The sequence below is a fragment of the Gadus macrocephalus genome, chromosome 9 (genome assembly GCF_031168955.1).
Source record: "Gadus macrocephalus chromosome 9, ASM3116895v1".
Classification (NCBI taxonomy): Eukaryota; Metazoa; Chordata; class Actinopteri; order Gadiformes; family Gadidae; genus Gadus; species Gadus macrocephalus.
Genome location: NC_082390.1, coordinates 5,958,426 through 5,974,679, shown reverse-complemented (window position 1 = coordinate 5,974,679; position 16,254 = coordinate 5,958,426). Strand labels below are relative to the sequence as shown.

The window sequence follows — 16,254 nt, the reverse complement described above, 5'->3', positions numbered from 1 at the left end:
ATGGCAGGTAAATTGGGCAAACACATTGATGAAATCATAAACACAAACGCATTTTCACAGGATTATAATTAGACTCAACCCAAATCAAATCCCATGTTCCTGTTGCAAGACTAGTCCAGTGTGAATAGGGCTGGAGACAGGTTTCTGCCTTACTTTATCATCATTATGGCACCACTGCAGCCTACTTTGCCTGACTCATATTCATAACATTATGTAAGGTAGGTATTCTGTTTCCTCCCAGCTACGAACAGGTTAAAAGAGCCTAAACATTACATGCCAAGCCCGACCAAAACACAAGCGTCAACAGGACATGGCAAGGTGGCCACATTCACAGACCTGCCAGAGGGTCCTCCGTCTCATTCCGCTGCTCTAAATTAGAAAGCATTTTGTGCCACTCCACTTCAATTTAGATGCAAATGTATGTAAATGATGCTGACCCCTTGTCATTCGAATTGGTTACGGTGCCACCGAATTAAATTGTGGGTGGGGGGGGGGGGGGGGACATCTGATCATAGCTGGTGTGGGGCCTGTTGACAGGACGCATTAGTCATGTCTATTCTGACCAGCGGTGTCAACACTTCTAAATGCGCTTTACCCATCCCCCCGACCGAGATTAGATTAAGATGGGTTCTTCGGGCCTGTCATTGAGCATTCGAGGAAGATATCTTTCTCTGGATTCCCTGGCAGTTTAGTTTGACACTCGATTGCTGAACGGTGTTCAGAGTTGCGTAATGGCTGAGTGCTGATGAAAGTCCCCAGCGCTCTGAGCTTATTCTTCATACAGGTGAAGACAGGCCCTGAGCATGGCTGGAACTCCAAAATGAAATGTCTTGCAGAGGGAATCAAACACTTAATTTATAAGTGCATACCAGGGACTGTAAACACTTCATTAATCTGTTTATTTATCTCCTGTCGTTCAAAGTAATTGACGTCTCAGTCTCAGTCTCAAGACAGATGTATGGATTTTCATTTGACTTCACCAGATGGATGCTGGACGGAGTCGACATCGACGTCGGGGCGGATGACCACTACAGCTTGGTGGGAGGCAACCTGGTCATCAGAAACCCGGCCCGGGACAAGCACCTGGGGAAGTACTCGTGCATCGCCACCAACGAGTACGGCACCGTCATCAGTCAACAGGCCTCTGTGCAGTTTGGATGTGAGTGATCTGGTGGGGGATCCCTCTCCCCCCTCCCTCTCCCTCCTCCATCTTCCCCATCCCTCTGCTTCTCCTCCCTCGCTCTCTCCCTCCTCCCAATCCCTCTCTCTCCCTCCCATCTCCCCATCCCTCTGTCTCAACCTCCCTCTCTCCTTCTCCTCCTCTCTCTACTCCCTCAGCTCTCCCCTCCAGACTCACCCCTCTCTCGGCTCCCTCCTTTTCTATACAACTCCCTCTCTCTCCCTCTCCTTTTCTTCCCATCCCTCTCTGTCCAACCTCCCTCTCTCTCCTCTCATCTCTGACCAATCCCTCTCCTCGACTCTCGTCAGCCTCCCTCCCCATCCCTCTCTCATCTCCCATCCTCCCCATTATTCCCACCCTTTTTTCCCATCCTCCATCCCTCTCCCCATATATTCCCCATCCCTCTCTCTCCATCCTCCCCATCCCTCTCTCTCCATCCTCCCCATCCCTCTCTCTCCATCTTCCCCATCCCTCTCTCTCCATCCTCCCCATCCCTCTCTCTCCATCTTCCCCATCCCTCTCTCTCCATCCTCCCCATCCCTCTCCCCATATATTCCCCATCCCTCTCTCTCCATCCTCCCCATCCCTCTCTCTCCATCCTCCCCATCCCTCTCTCTCCATCTTCCCCATCCCTCTCTCTCTCCATCCTCCCCATCCCTCTCTCTCCATCCTCCCCATCCCTCTCTCTCCATCCTCCCCATCCCTCTCCCCATATATTCCCCATCCCTCCCCCCCGTTCCCGCCCGTGTCAGCTCCGTCCTTCTCCACTCTCCATCTTCTCCTCCAACCCTCCTTCCCTCAATCATCCTCTCACTCTGTCTGTCTTCCCCTTCCTCTCTCCATCCCTCTCACTCCTTCCTATGTCACCGCCTCTGCACTCCCTCATTATTCCAAAACCCTCCCTGCCGCTGTCCTCATTCACCTGCGATCCATTCCTCCAGCTTCCCCTTCCTCCGGCCCTTTCTACCTCCTCATCTCCATCATGTTCTCTTGCATCATGCATGACTCTTATTTTCTTAAAGGGATTTGGCCCATATTGCTTCCACATCCTCCATGAATATTCACAGCGTTGGTAGCCATTGTGGAGATGTGGCATAGTTTCGGAAGCTTGTTTTGCACAGGGTCCAACTTCATAAAAAAAAAAAGAATGGCAAAGTGTTATGACCCTCGAGTCTAGGGGATGGAGGAGCTTAGCATAAAGCTGACTCAAACTATACAGACACTGGGGTTTCACAATTAAACAAAGATTTGTTGGAATGAGAACAAATAGTGATTACGAAGGAGTTACGAGGAATTACGAGGAAGAATGAGGAAAATAATAAGACACGAGGTGACAATAGTGTGGCTTGCTTTGCAACCACACTAATAAGCATGAAGTTGGTCGGAGATGTCAGGGTGAGCCTGGGCCAAAATAATAAACCTAACAGGACCTACCTTCAAACAACATATCTTTCTAATTGCTCTACCTCCATGGCACTTGCTCGACAAAAACAAGACACAAATTGGGCCCCCCAACCTTTAAAACAAAAAGCCAATAATGGCCACAGTTGCAACAAACCACAGATACTTAGGAAAGCAAAGGTAAGCTCAGAGGCTTTAGAGAGAGAGCATGAGAGACCCTACATGTAGAACCGATGAGGTTTCCAAGCAGGCAGCTTGGCTCTCATTGGTTAGCGTCCACCAATGGAAACAGACTCCAGAACAGCCATATTTGTAGTTCTACAAATACAGGACAGTGTGAGGAAAACAAACAGGGGAAAACCAAAAATCCACAAATGCATAGCAACGTAACAGAAAGAGAGACTATTTAATTCATATAAACTAGGAGATGGAGATGTTCCTATGTGACTTGTGAATGTGTGGTGATACTGAATTCTGATTGGCTGCTCACTTACTAACTTACTCACACTTCCCTTTGTTTCTTTGATTCTCTCTCTCTGTCTCTCCATCTCTCTCTCTTTGTCTCTCACTCTCTCGCTGTGTCTCTCTCTCTGGCTCTCTCTCTCTCACTCTCTCTCTCTTTCTGTTTCTCTATCTATCTCTCCTTTTCTCTATCTCTATCTCTCTCTGTTTCTCTATCTCTATCTCTCTCTTTCTCTATCTCTATCCCTCTCTCTTTCTCTCTCTCTCTCTCTCTCTCTCTCTCTCTCTCTCTCTCTCTCTCTCTCTCTCTCTCTCTCTCTCTCTCTCTCTCTCTGTTTCTCTCTGTTTCTCTATCTCCATCTCTCTCTCTCTCTGTTTCTCCATCTCTCTCTATCTGTATGTCTATCTCTCTCTCTCTCTGTTTCTCTATCTCTATCTCTCTCCTCTCTTTCTCTCTCTCTCTCTCTCTCTCTCTCTCTCTCTCTCTCTCTCTCTCTCTCGTCTCTCTCTCTCTCTCTCTCCTCTCTCTTCTCTCTCTCTCTCACTCGTCTCTCTCTCTCTCTCTCTCTGTTTCTCTCTGTTTCTCTCTGTTTCTCTATCTCCATCTCTCTCTCTCTCTGTTTCTCTATCTCTCTCTCTCTGTATGTCTATCTCTCTCTCTCTCTGTTTCTCTATCTTTCTCTCTCTCTCTGTTTCTCTATCTCTTTCTCTCTCTCCAGATCTGGATTTCTTCTCCTCAGAGAGAGAGAGGCAGTGTATGTGAAGGAAGGACAGGGAGCTGTTCTGCTGTGTGCTCCACCTCCTCACTTTCCAGGTACGGGTCATTGAACTGCACTCTGCTGGCTTCCTTATGTGTTTCCAAGCATTGAGAAGACATCCCTTACCAATTGTTTGTCCTATAAAAGCAAATCAAACCATGCCCTCTACTGGCTCAATGCTGAACTGCCCCATGGAAAGGACAAAAACTGTTACATAACTGGATAGGACATCAAATATTTATGTGTGTGCTTCTCAATTTGTTGTTTTCCTGAGATGTGTTGTTCTAAAGCATGGGAGAGGAATACATTTTTTGATGCCATCTTTGTTTTTATATTGTGTGTGTGTATGCAGCATATGTTTATGTGTGTATATTGATATTCTCAATGTTTTATTATATTTAAATAATGATATTTAAGATATTTAAGAACAGCATACAAATTTGGGTTTCATATATCACAAAATGACTATATATCCAACGTGAGTGGTATCTCACTACACAGTATCAGAGCTGTAGTAAAGCACTCTGGACTGTATTATTAAATTAGGGATACTACACACACACAGTATAACTTAATATTTAATACCCTTCAGACAGCAGATCCATGACATAAAATCCCCCAAACTGAAACCATGGTTATCTATTGCTGGTATTTCTCTGCGTTCTGCTCATCCACCTACGAATAGCCTCTGGATATTTTCTTTAAGACCATCTGTATTATTAAAAAGGTCAGTTCTCTGAATAACGCAAAACTGGCTCAGAATGCCGAATGGAGAAAGTACAAAACTCTCATTCACGTGTATTTAAAATGATTCATAAACCGTTCCCATCTTGCATTCATGTGTATTTAAAATGATTTGAAACCCTTCCTATCTCTCATTCACATGCAATAAAAAATGATTCCCCAAAAAAATTAAATAAATCGTGCGCCGACCCTCCTGAGTTTCGGACTCTCTGTCCGCTCGCCGTGATTGACAGCTTCCCGTCGTTTGTCCCCCCTCCCCCCTCCCCTCCCCTCCCCCCTAGCCGAGCTGTCGTTCAGATGGATGCTGAACGAGTTCCCCTTCTTCATCCCGCTGGACAAGCGGCGCTTCGTGTCCCAGACCACGGGCAACCTGTACATCTCCAAGGTGGACCGTTCGGACACGGGCAACTACTCCTGCTTCGTGTCCAGCCCCTCCATCTCCAAGAGCGTCTTCTCCAAGTTCATCCCCCTGGTGCCACTGGCTGAACGTAAATATGACTCTTTCGCATTGGGATTTCTTTCAATACTCCACAAAAAACACCATTACGGGATGCATTTTGAACATGCTAGTCAAACCACCCCCTCTCCCCACCCTGATCCATTTGTGTTGTTGTTTTCTTTTAATATTTAATGATGCTGAATGGTGTTGGTGTGTTCCCCTGAACACTAAGTCTCACTGTGGGTCAATTGTGGAAATTGGTTTGCGTTGATGCTATTATGAGTAAGTCAATAGATGAAAGTGGTTGAATGTTCACATGGATGTTAGCGTGCCTGTTTGTGTGTTCCCACTTCTAATCGAGTTCTCTACAAGACAACAGCGACGGCGAATCAATTAGGGTTAGATAGATACATTGACTATAATAAGTCCCTTTCAGTATCAGCCTTTGATTGGATTATGATAGTGGTTTAGAGTGGGAAGTGGTTTAGCCCACTTTGGTGACTGCTTAAGATCCGATGGATTGAAGGAATTTACTGGAAACATAATGTTGGACAAGGAAACACTCTGACTTTGACAAAAACGAGCACTTACACTTACATAAAACAAACACTGTTCCCCATTCCCATTTTCGTCTTCAAAACCAGTGGTTTGAATGGACAGACTACCAATTCATCAATTACAAATTGTTGGTTTGTTTTCTTATAATAATAACATAATAACATGTCTATGTTGGGCTTTAGCAGAATAAACCCAATAGGACAGATTTGTCACAATAATTGCAGGTTATAGTTTGGATCTTTTGTATTTGCCTCACTGGTTTTCCCTGCAAAAATATATGTTTCTATCCACAGAAACCATAAATGAAATCCTCTATTAACAAGTGGGATTTAAACCAACAGGGTTGTGCATTTGATCCATTTATATAGTTCCATTCACATAATAAGATATAGAAAATTCATCCTTTGGAACTCACTTTGGAAATGTTCAAGAACTCTGAAAGGCCAGGATTGTGTTTTAAACGTAGCAAGACCCCGAACACAGCAAAGCTCAAATTTACAGCGAGTTCCGAAGCGGAGCTCTCCCTGCATCCCTGTCTTCACACCGGAGGTACATTGAATCCCACGTGGAAGGTGTCAAGAACGGAGGCGGAAAAAATCGACCCCGCACCGGATAAAAGGGCTCAGCACTCGAGATGCGCTCCGACTCAGCCTGTGGTTTGGAAGTCATCAGTGCCTCCTGATCCGCATGATGAAAGCGGATGTGCTTTATACTTTAGTTTTGCTGTGGTGAGGCAGTCAAGCGGTCGAAAATATGCGTGACTACATGACTCAAAAGTAAAGGGACACAAAGATGCCACACAAAATGAAAAGAAGAAGCTAGTTAAAAACCAATACTGCCTAATGTTGATAATTGGCGAGCAGGAAACACTTGGCCTCTGTTTAAAGTCCTATGGAGCCCGACCTTACATAGTTCAATGGACGCTTATCTCCCATATTTATAGGTATAAAAGATGATATGATATACTTCTTATTGTCGTAATTACCTGTATTTATTTATTTTACCTCCTTGTATCAACACCTTGCTGTACTACATAGTGAAAATAGGCCACTTTTTCACTCAGGCCACAGGGATATGATAATAGGGTTATGATATAGTAATACTATGACTACAATATTGTTTTCCCTCCACACTTTTGGACTTGATTTCGGTTTTGCCAGCTCATAACAAAGATAGAGTTGAGTCTTACTTTATGCTGACCTATTAGCCCCCTTTGCCGCAGAGGGAACCAAATCATATTCCGGTGGTAAGCTAAGCTTTCAGGGAAAATCCCTTGCGAAATAACCTTTGAGGATTCTAATTAGTTTGTTTTATTTCAAGTGCGGGTGAAAAAAACAGGACACAGCTGTTTCCGTGCTGTTATCGGGGAGCTAACCACATATTCTATGACTTGATTTTGTTTTGTTATGTTTTGTTTATTAAGGAGCCCGCCAAGCAGAGCGTGCACCACCTGTTGCAAGCATTTCCTAAATTAGTTTCACAGAGGGTACAATGCATGGATGCATGGAACAATTCACAGATATTTGATTCACAATCAAATATTTGATTAATAATTGGATCTAATGTGCAGGAAAAACACATGGTCCTGTACAATCCCATTATCAGGCAAGGAAAGGGTCATCTTATCAGCAAGGAATCACAGCCATTGTAGTGGAGTCAGGAATGGAGTCTGGCATCAGAATAGAGTCTCTCTGGTACATTCAAGTGGTTTAAGAACTGCAGTGTACACTCACCAGACAGGAGAGCTAGCCCCTGGCTAAACGCATCTCTGCAGTGCCATTGTGTGAACGTGGGAGTGAACCGTGTCTTTGCAGGCGTGCGTGTCCATCTATATGCGGCTCCTTCCTGAGTGTGTCGTGTCTCTGGTTGTGTTTTTCTGCATCAGCGTGCAAAGATTCCTCATAAAGACTGACCTCAGCGCAGACACCAGCTCTCTTGATAAACTAAGCGTTGCATCGTTAAAAGCTTTTCCCATTTCTTCTTGTTATGTCACTATAATCAGTGTTTCCTGTCTCTATGATTTATAAATTGTTCTCATGCTGTGTTAATTTCAACAAACCCCACCTGAGATCTAAAGTATATTATGACCCTGACTCCGCCACCACCAGTGACTGACCTCAGCCATCCAGGGGAGTCACCGCACATCTGTTCACGGCTGTTTCGCTCTCTCTTCCAGGTCCGATCAGGAAGTACCCCGCCGACATCAACGTGAAGTTCCCAGACACCACGGCCCTGCTGGGACAGAACATCACCTTGGAGTGCTTTGCGTTGGGGAAGTACGTACCGCTGTCAGGGCCGGGGATGAGTAGGTCTGAGCTCACTCCGACGACTTTGGACTCAGTGTTGAGTCATTTGGCGGAAACTTCAATCTGAAGAGATGAACAGGGGATTTGCAAGGATACATGTTATTCAAGAGCAGGTGGAGGCTCTGGGGTCTGCAGGTAGACAGCAGACATAGGAGTTCGAACCGAAGAACATTTCTGCCAAGGAACACCCTAACCACCTGCAGACTATCCTGGCCCTGGAACGGAACTAAGAAACTTTCATCACGTATGCGTCAGACAGGGGATTCAGTTACCATAGATACGGACGAGCGCACCCTAGTGCCAGGCACACACACACACACATACACAGGAGTTAGCGATGAAAGTGTGTGGGGGGGGGGGGAGGCTGTTGGATTAGAGAGGAAGCTGTGACGAGTCAGGGATGACAGAGGCTTATCACCCCCTCCCCCTCTCCCCCCTCTCCCCCCTCTCAGCCCCATTCCAGAAATCCGCTGGAAGAAGGAGAACGACGACCTGCCTCCGAACCACGAGGTGAGCATGGTGGGGGCCCACCTCCACCTGTTCAACGTGCAGTTTGAGGACGCTGGGAGCTACACCTGCGAGTCCCGCAACTCCAAGGGGAAGGACCACCACACCGCCCGCCTCTCCGTGGAAGGTGGGGTGGAGCTGCTCCAGTTCTGCTGCTTCGATTCCCAGGCTGACTTGTAAATCGCTTTGGATGAAAGCGGAGTGTGATGCGTGTGTGTGCGTGGGTGGTTGTGTGCGCGTGTGTGTGTTTGTAGGCCTTTCAAGTTCACTAGCCAATTAAAGATTTAAGATGTTTGTTTAACCGATTATTTACTTTTATTTAATTGGAATTTCAGAAGATCTGTAGCCTCGATTCGCAAGATCAGATATCGTTCAGTCATCGCTTGAAATTCTGTTTTTTTTTTTCCACACAAACACACACATTCCCACACGTGCACGCACGCACGCACGCACGCACGCACGCACGCACGCACGCACACACACGCACACACACACACACACACACACACACACACACATTCACCTAGTAGCCTTGACGCGCTGTGTGTTTGCAGCGTTCCCTGAGTGGCAGGAGCACATCAACAGCACGGAGAAGGACATCCACAGCGACTACACCATGACCTGTCTGGCGAGCGGCAGACCCAGGCCTCACGTCCGCTGGCTGAAGAACGGTCACCCGGTCAGTTCAGCTCCCCTAACCCTGATGTCATAGGATCCTCTCGTCTGCATAACCACAATCTTTGCCGGGTCCTTGAATTGTAATCAAATTTTGTATGTGATTTTCGTTTTTTTTACTTGAAAATGTAGGAAATGAGAACATAATATAGTTGTAGATGCGATGTATTGCCTATGTATTTAGACAAACCGCACAGGCATTTCCTCAGGTCAAATTTGTGCAATGAATTCAAAAAAGAGCTACAGCATGCATCAATGAATATAATCGTATCGACTTCTGAGCCATGTTTAAATGATGAGCCCCACTAGAGGGATCATCCAATGGGGATCTGCCAACCGTGGGGGTTGTCCAATCAGATCTCTGCACCGCCCAGTTACCGGTCAGACCTCTGCGCGACTTTACAGTACAACACTGTACACGGCTGACAGGCTGTTGGCAACAAGGGCTCCCATAGGGCACAGTGTCAGATGGAAAGCGCCCGGGCTCTCTGATTGGTCGGGTGCCAGTGTACGGCGTGTTGCCCCCCACGGAGACCCCCAGAGTACAGGGACAGATGCTGGCAGCGGACTGAGAAGAGGGGCGGCCAGGTCGCTGTTTGATGTAGCTTGACTGCAGAAGGCGTCATTATGCATTAATGCCGTCTCTTGCGTGTCCAACGGTGACATTTTCACTTTGCAGTCGTCGCGCTCATCCCCAGAGTTTTGGTTGTGGTGTTGGTGGTTCAGATAATTAAGAGGCTCATTCATTGGAACCTGCTTGTAAGTAGATGGTTTATACAAGTGCTTTGGCTGTCGAAACCCAAGCATCATACAAGGTCAAATATTCAGAGCTGTGAAAACAAATCAAATGAAATGTATATAAACATGCAATTAAATACATGAAGGCGAGCTAAGTGTAAAACACTAGATTACGATAACGCAGATTTAGATACAATTAATAACCCTACTGCTTTGCATCGCATTATTCCATCGTCCCTTTTCTTCTGTGTTAAAACCAGTTCCATTGGAAAGACATGGAGTCCATTATTCTGTTGTCGCTCTTCTTCCTGTGTGTTAAAAACAGTTCCATTAGAAAGACATGGAGTCCATTATTCTGTTGTCGCTCTTCTTCCTGTGTGTTAAAAACAGTTCCATTAGAAAGACATGGAGTCCATTATTCTGTTGTCGGCCTTCTGCGATAAAAACACTAAGATAAGAAAGACATGGAGTTCATTATTCTATTGTCCCTCTTCTTCTTCTTCTTCTTCTTCTTCTTCTTCTTCTTCTTCTTCTTCTTCTTCTTCTTCTTCTTCTTCGTCTGCTTCTTCTACATTTAAAACAGTTCCACAAGAAGGGCATGGAGTTCAGCGGGCTGACAGTGGAGGACTCGGGCATGTACCAGTGCATCGCTGACAACCACCACGGCATGCTGTACGCCAACGCGGAGCTGCGGGTGATCGGTGAGTCAGCCGCCCTCCGCCCAGACCTCGGCCAAACACATCCTGTTCAGAGATGAACTGCCCCTAACTCATTGAAACAGGCGCAGTCAATTTTTATATTTATATTAAAAATATACATAATAAAGGTAGAAAAATAGATATTGCAGATATTCCTAAAGTAATCTCATATACAGATGTTTAAGCATTTATCTCTCCTGTAAATCTAATATCTACACTTAAATACATACATATATACATGCTTTACATACATGCATACTGTACATACATACTGGACATACATAAATACATACATATATACATACATACTGTACATAAATAAATACAGCCATATTGGCGAGCACCGCAGTACATTTTTATATGTATCGTGTACGCATTCTTACAAGGCCCCTGAATAGTACAGCGTATTGTGATGAATGTATCTCTGCTTGCCTTCTCCCAGTGTGCGCTCCGACGTTTGACCTCAGTCCAGTGAAGACTGTGCTGGCGGCCAAGAACAGCCGGGCGCTGATCGAATGTCGTCCGAAGGCGGCCCCAAAACCCCACCTGTTCTGGAGCAAAGGCACAGAGCTGCTGCATAACTCCACCAGGTGGGCAGCTAATTAGAAAACTCCCATTTAGCTCGGTGCCGCTGGGCAATGCACAGGAGTAATGATCATGTTTATGGTATAGCAGTAAGTATTTTTATTGGAATCTGGGGTTTCCACGGTATCTCTCGATTCCACCCTGTCCATCTGTTCCGTGGATAGGAACTTTATATTTTATTGTGTGTGTGTGTGTGTGTGTGTGTGTGTGTGTGTGTGTGTGTGTGTGTGTGTGTGTGTGTGTGTGTGTGTGTGTGTGTGTGTGTGTGTGTGTGTGTGTTCGTGTGTGTGTGTGTGTGTGTGTGTGTGTGTGTGTGTGTGTGTGTGTGTGTGTTGACATTATACACCTAATTAAAGACACACAATACAGTAGCCTTCAAACACAAGGCTGTTCATGGTACTTTACAAAGGCAGGACTCGTATTTGAAAACGGACAATCAATACAAATACTTTTTATCCAGCAAGGCCGATGTAAGCTTTGGCCTTTTTTGGTTCCATTTAAGAGCTAGCCTTTAAAGGTTAAAGTATCGGTAACATTTGCAAAAATCTCAACAACATCCGCTCATGCATTCATGGCACACTGTGCTTTCCACGGTGTTGTTTTTAACCAAAAACAACAGTTCAGGGTGACCAAGCTGTTCTGAAAACTAGATCAATCTTTAGTTGAACCAACAGTGGAGTGTCTGTGGCATAGACTGTATTAAAGGTCTGGGGGATTTATCATTGGCTACTTTAATACCCCAGGGCTACTTGTGGTGTTGACACAGCAGATGTCCTTCAGCAAAACGTCCAACCCAAACCTTCTCCTGAATACATTTAATTTGCAGCAAATCAGTGATTGAAGTGCTGTGACCTGAGTTGAAGAGCCCTCTGGAGGTCATTCAGCCACACAGGCTCAAGGGTGTTTGTTGTCCTTACTGACGAACCCAAGGATAGAAACACACTGACATGCCAAGCTCGGGCTTGGACGAACTCAGGCGCATACACGCAGGCCTGCTGCACACGCGCATACACACACACATACACACACGCAACTGTACGACACAGACACACACACACACACACACACTGACACACAGACACACTGACACACAGAAACACACACACAGACATGTCCGTGCACACTTATATACACACACACTTGCCAATCACCCACTCACTCACTTACTCACTCACTGACTGACTTACTGACTGACTCAGACACATATACCAATGCACACACACACACAGACACACACACACACACACACACACACACACACACACACACACACACACACACACACACACACACACACACACACACACACACACACACACACACACACACACACACACACACACACACAGAGACACACACAGACACACACACACAGACACAACACACAAGAGCTCCAGAGATACTTTCAGAGAGAAGGGGGCTCAGGCAAAATAATTACCATGCAACATTTGGCCCCCTACTGCTCTGAGGGGCCGCTGTCTGTCTGGAAGAGACCCTGGCAGAACTCATCACTGCGTGTGTTTGTCGCCTGATCAGAATAACTAAATAGATGGTAATGAAGGAGACACGACTGGCTGTGATCTGTGGTTTAACTCTTGGTTTGTTAATGCTCATTTATTTAAAACTTCTGATGGAAAATTTTAAATATTTTGCTTTTGGAGAGAGGCGTTAAACGGCACTCTCACACCGGCGTCTGTGATTCTCACGGCCCTCACACATTAGATGTTTGACCTTATCACTGTGCTGAATATTTCATATCATAAGGCGGAATACTCCTTCTCTTTGTGTGTTCTGGGTGTGTTGTAGTGATGAACGATTCGGGGAAATAATCGAATATTTGGACCAATATTGCGATTGCGATTTAATGTGCGATTTTTATAATTTATTAAGTTCTTTATGTTGTGTATTATTCACTAAAAAATAAAGAAATCATTCTTTAGTATGACCAACACAACATTGGAAGCAGTCAACATAAAAACTGCTCTTTCCTTTAGGCCAGGCCGATGTGTTGAGATTAATATACATAAAGTTCTTTATTTAACTATTGAATTGTAAAATAACAATAAAGCGTACTGATTTCCAGTCAGTAACGGTAACAAATCACTTTTTTTTCTATTTTTTTTTCCATGCGTTCTATTACTTTGCGATTTCGATTTGAATTTGATTAATCGTTCAGCCCTGGTGTGTGGTGCCTCTTGGTTAATGATTGCGGTTCTCCGGTCCCCAGGCTGAGGGTCTGGGAGGACGGGACCCTGGAGATACTGAACGTGTCGCAGGACGACGAGGGGAGTTACACCTGCTTCGCTGAGAACGACCAGGGCAAGGACAACAGCACTGGATCCCTCACCGTCAAAGGTCAGCTGTCAGCCAAACCAATCGGGCGTTTAATGCTTTGTTGGGGCAATGGTCTGCTGCTACTGAAGCTTGGTTAGGCAATTCGGGGAGGCATGCCAGACATGGCTAGATTTTGAAGTATTCAACTGAAAGAATCCTGTCCCTCCCTTCAGGCCTTCCTACAAGGCAACCCCCCGCCCCCCCAAATCACTAGACTAGCTCGCTCGACAATATGTCTGGCTAATCTTGTGGGAGACTCCACTTGTGCACAATGAGTGCATGGGCATAGTGTGTGCAGGTAGCCGGGTAGATAGAGACAGGTAGGCAATGCAATCATTTTATTCGGGCTGAATGATATGATTTCACAGGCTTATCTGTGGGCCTGCGATAGCAACAGATACCGGATTTTTTTTTTTTTTAATGTCGGAGCACTCGAGTTATTGATTGCGGTCTGGATGTCCAAAAAAATACCTCCAAAATAAATTGCCTACCCTAGCTTTACTTCTGACACATACACTCATCATGCTGATAATAACATTCAGTTTTATCTTAACATATTTTGTCTGGTTTTTTTGTTGCTACATTTTGTTATTATTTATTAGTGTTATAACTTTTTTTTATTCTGATTTAGGCCAGATCGAAAATGCACCAGCAGCAAACAAATCTGACGTCCCCGCTATTGCTAACATAGCTAGCAGATAATAAAAAATGGTGTTGCGGTCTTGGTTCTTGCTTCCTGCTACCGTGTGAGCTACTAGCGTTAGCTTCGCTTCCAATGTCAATGCCTGCGTCGCCATAGCGTCCCGACCTTCACCTGTCAACGATAGCCGAGTTATGAGAGCAGTGTCATTCACTAAACAGTGTTAGCACAATTGGCAAAGTCGACAATTTGGTCCTTGTGCCAGAATCTTTAGATTAAACATGGACATTACTTACACCTTGGTTAATAGAAGATGACAGAATGTTTAAGGGATTGAGGTTTTAAGTGTGAAATGCTGTCATGTTTTGCTATTCAGATTTATATTATGTATCTTGGACCGTAGCGTCTTGGAAAGGAACTGGATTTATGGCTCCACTCTGCCCTCTTCTGGCCATAAGTGCACATTACGCAATAACCATTTTCTCTTCCATCTGGAAATACTTGCAGTGTATTTATTGGCCTCCTTTCTGGTCTTCCACCGCCTCCCCCCTCCCTGATTGCTGTGTGTGTCCGCAGACCAAACCAAGATCACCTTGGCTCCCTCCAACGCTGACGTCACGGTGGGGGAGGGCACACGCATGCAGTGCGCTGCGTCCCACGACGCCTCATTGGAGATCGCCTTCGTCTGGTCCCTGAACGGCCGAGTCATCGACCTATCGGAGGACAGCCGGCATTTCGAACGCACCTCGGTGAGCTGTCACTGTGGTCAGGCGTTTTTTGGTGGGGGTTTTATATTAGGTTTTACAATGGACTGTGAAGGATTTTCACTTGACAGTTTACTTTGACCCCGACCACAGAATAACGGGGAACAACGCTGCAGTTTGGGTCTGAGGGCCTTCCAGGTCAAATTATACAATTATGAATATTTGGGGTTGTGTCTGTGGTCATTTTGTATGGGAAATGGGAAAAGCAGAGATCTTTAGATAATTTTTTTAACATAAAAAAACATGCCAAGCTTAGAATAGATATGTGGACAACGTACAAAGCTAATAAAACCATTGCAGATTTTTTCTTTTTTTTTTCTTCTGATGGCTAACCATTAGCTTTTCTGCTTTACCACTTTATCCAGTGGTCAAATACCATCATAAATCACACCATGTCATAATTCTGACCAATGAGTTATCTTTTGGGCCATGTGAATGAGAAGGCACCTTAGATGGGAGACACTGTACGGGTGATCTAGGACGTCATGTTGCAGCGCACGATGATATATAGATCATAAACCAGCTGATTAGATAACGAAAGACTCTCCAACAAATCCATGAGAGTAAGACCTTGGTTTGGCTGCCTTCAACATGCCCTGCTACCCCCGGTATTACATCTGATTACAAGACATCTCCTTAAAAGACCTATCCCCTGAGCCCTAGACCATAGAAATATATTTTTTCCAGTTGCGGTCTCATTGGAGGGTCCACATCCGAATTGAATGGGCCTGATTCCCGCTGTATCTTGTACGTCCTTGCACTTAAAAATAGTACCTAGCATTATGTAGCACCTTATCCTAGCTATCTTTGTTATGTACTGGGAATGGGTTAACCTAGTAGTACTTTGCACTTGGTTCTATGAACATCCTTACTGTTTCGACTTCGATAAATCATTGCTTCTTGTTCTTCGGACAAACGTACTTATTGGAAGTCACTTCGGATAAAAGCGTCTGCTAAATGCCCTACATGTAAATGTTAAATGGTTGAATTCGATTCAGTATTCCATATGTTTGGAGACTGATCTGCGTGGTTCTTTTTATAGAACGGCAGCTCCAACGGGGGGCTGCTCATCAAGGACACGCAGCTGAACCATGCTGGGAGATACACGTGCATGGCCGAGACCACCGTGGACAACGTCAGTGCCTCGGCCCAGCTGGTCGTCAGGGGTGAGTCGCAATTGGGCACACAAACACATACATACACTTACATACATACACACACACACACACACACACACACACACACACACACACACACACACACACACACTAGGGCTTTGACTTTTGCCCAAAAATCATATTCAAAGTTTGTTTGTTTATTCATATTAATATTCGAATATATTTGAATATTTATTAATAATAATTTGACCATTAAATGCCTTCAGTAAGACCTGGATTGGGCTTTGCGAGGTTTGTTTACCACGTTGCTATGGTTACCGGTATTGCGTGTTCCAACGGTTTATTAG

General features: G+C 45.1%; 1 protein-coding gene across 1 annotated transcript in view; it reads left to right on the top strand.

The window, feature by feature from the left end:
* The first annotated feature begins 960 nt into the window (after positions 1-960).
* LOC132464184 (contactin-1a-like) overlaps positions 961-16,254 on the top strand; it is a 29,979-nt gene continuing 14,685 nt past the window's right edge. Inside the window, 12 exon segments of the mRNA XM_060060416.1 lie at positions 961-1,159; positions 3,763-3,783; positions 3,786-3,857; positions 4,827-5,033; positions 7,719-7,818; positions 8,301-8,482; positions 8,910-9,034; positions 10,352-10,469; positions 10,909-11,056; positions 13,279-13,406; positions 14,602-14,774; positions 15,832-15,955. Coding sequence (XP_059916399.1) covers positions 988-1,159; positions 3,763-3,783; positions 3,786-3,857; positions 4,827-5,033; positions 7,719-7,818; positions 8,301-8,482; positions 8,910-9,034; positions 10,352-10,469; positions 10,909-11,056; positions 13,279-13,406; positions 14,602-14,774; positions 15,832-15,955 — 1,570 coding nt within the window. The 5' untranslated portion in view covers positions 961-987.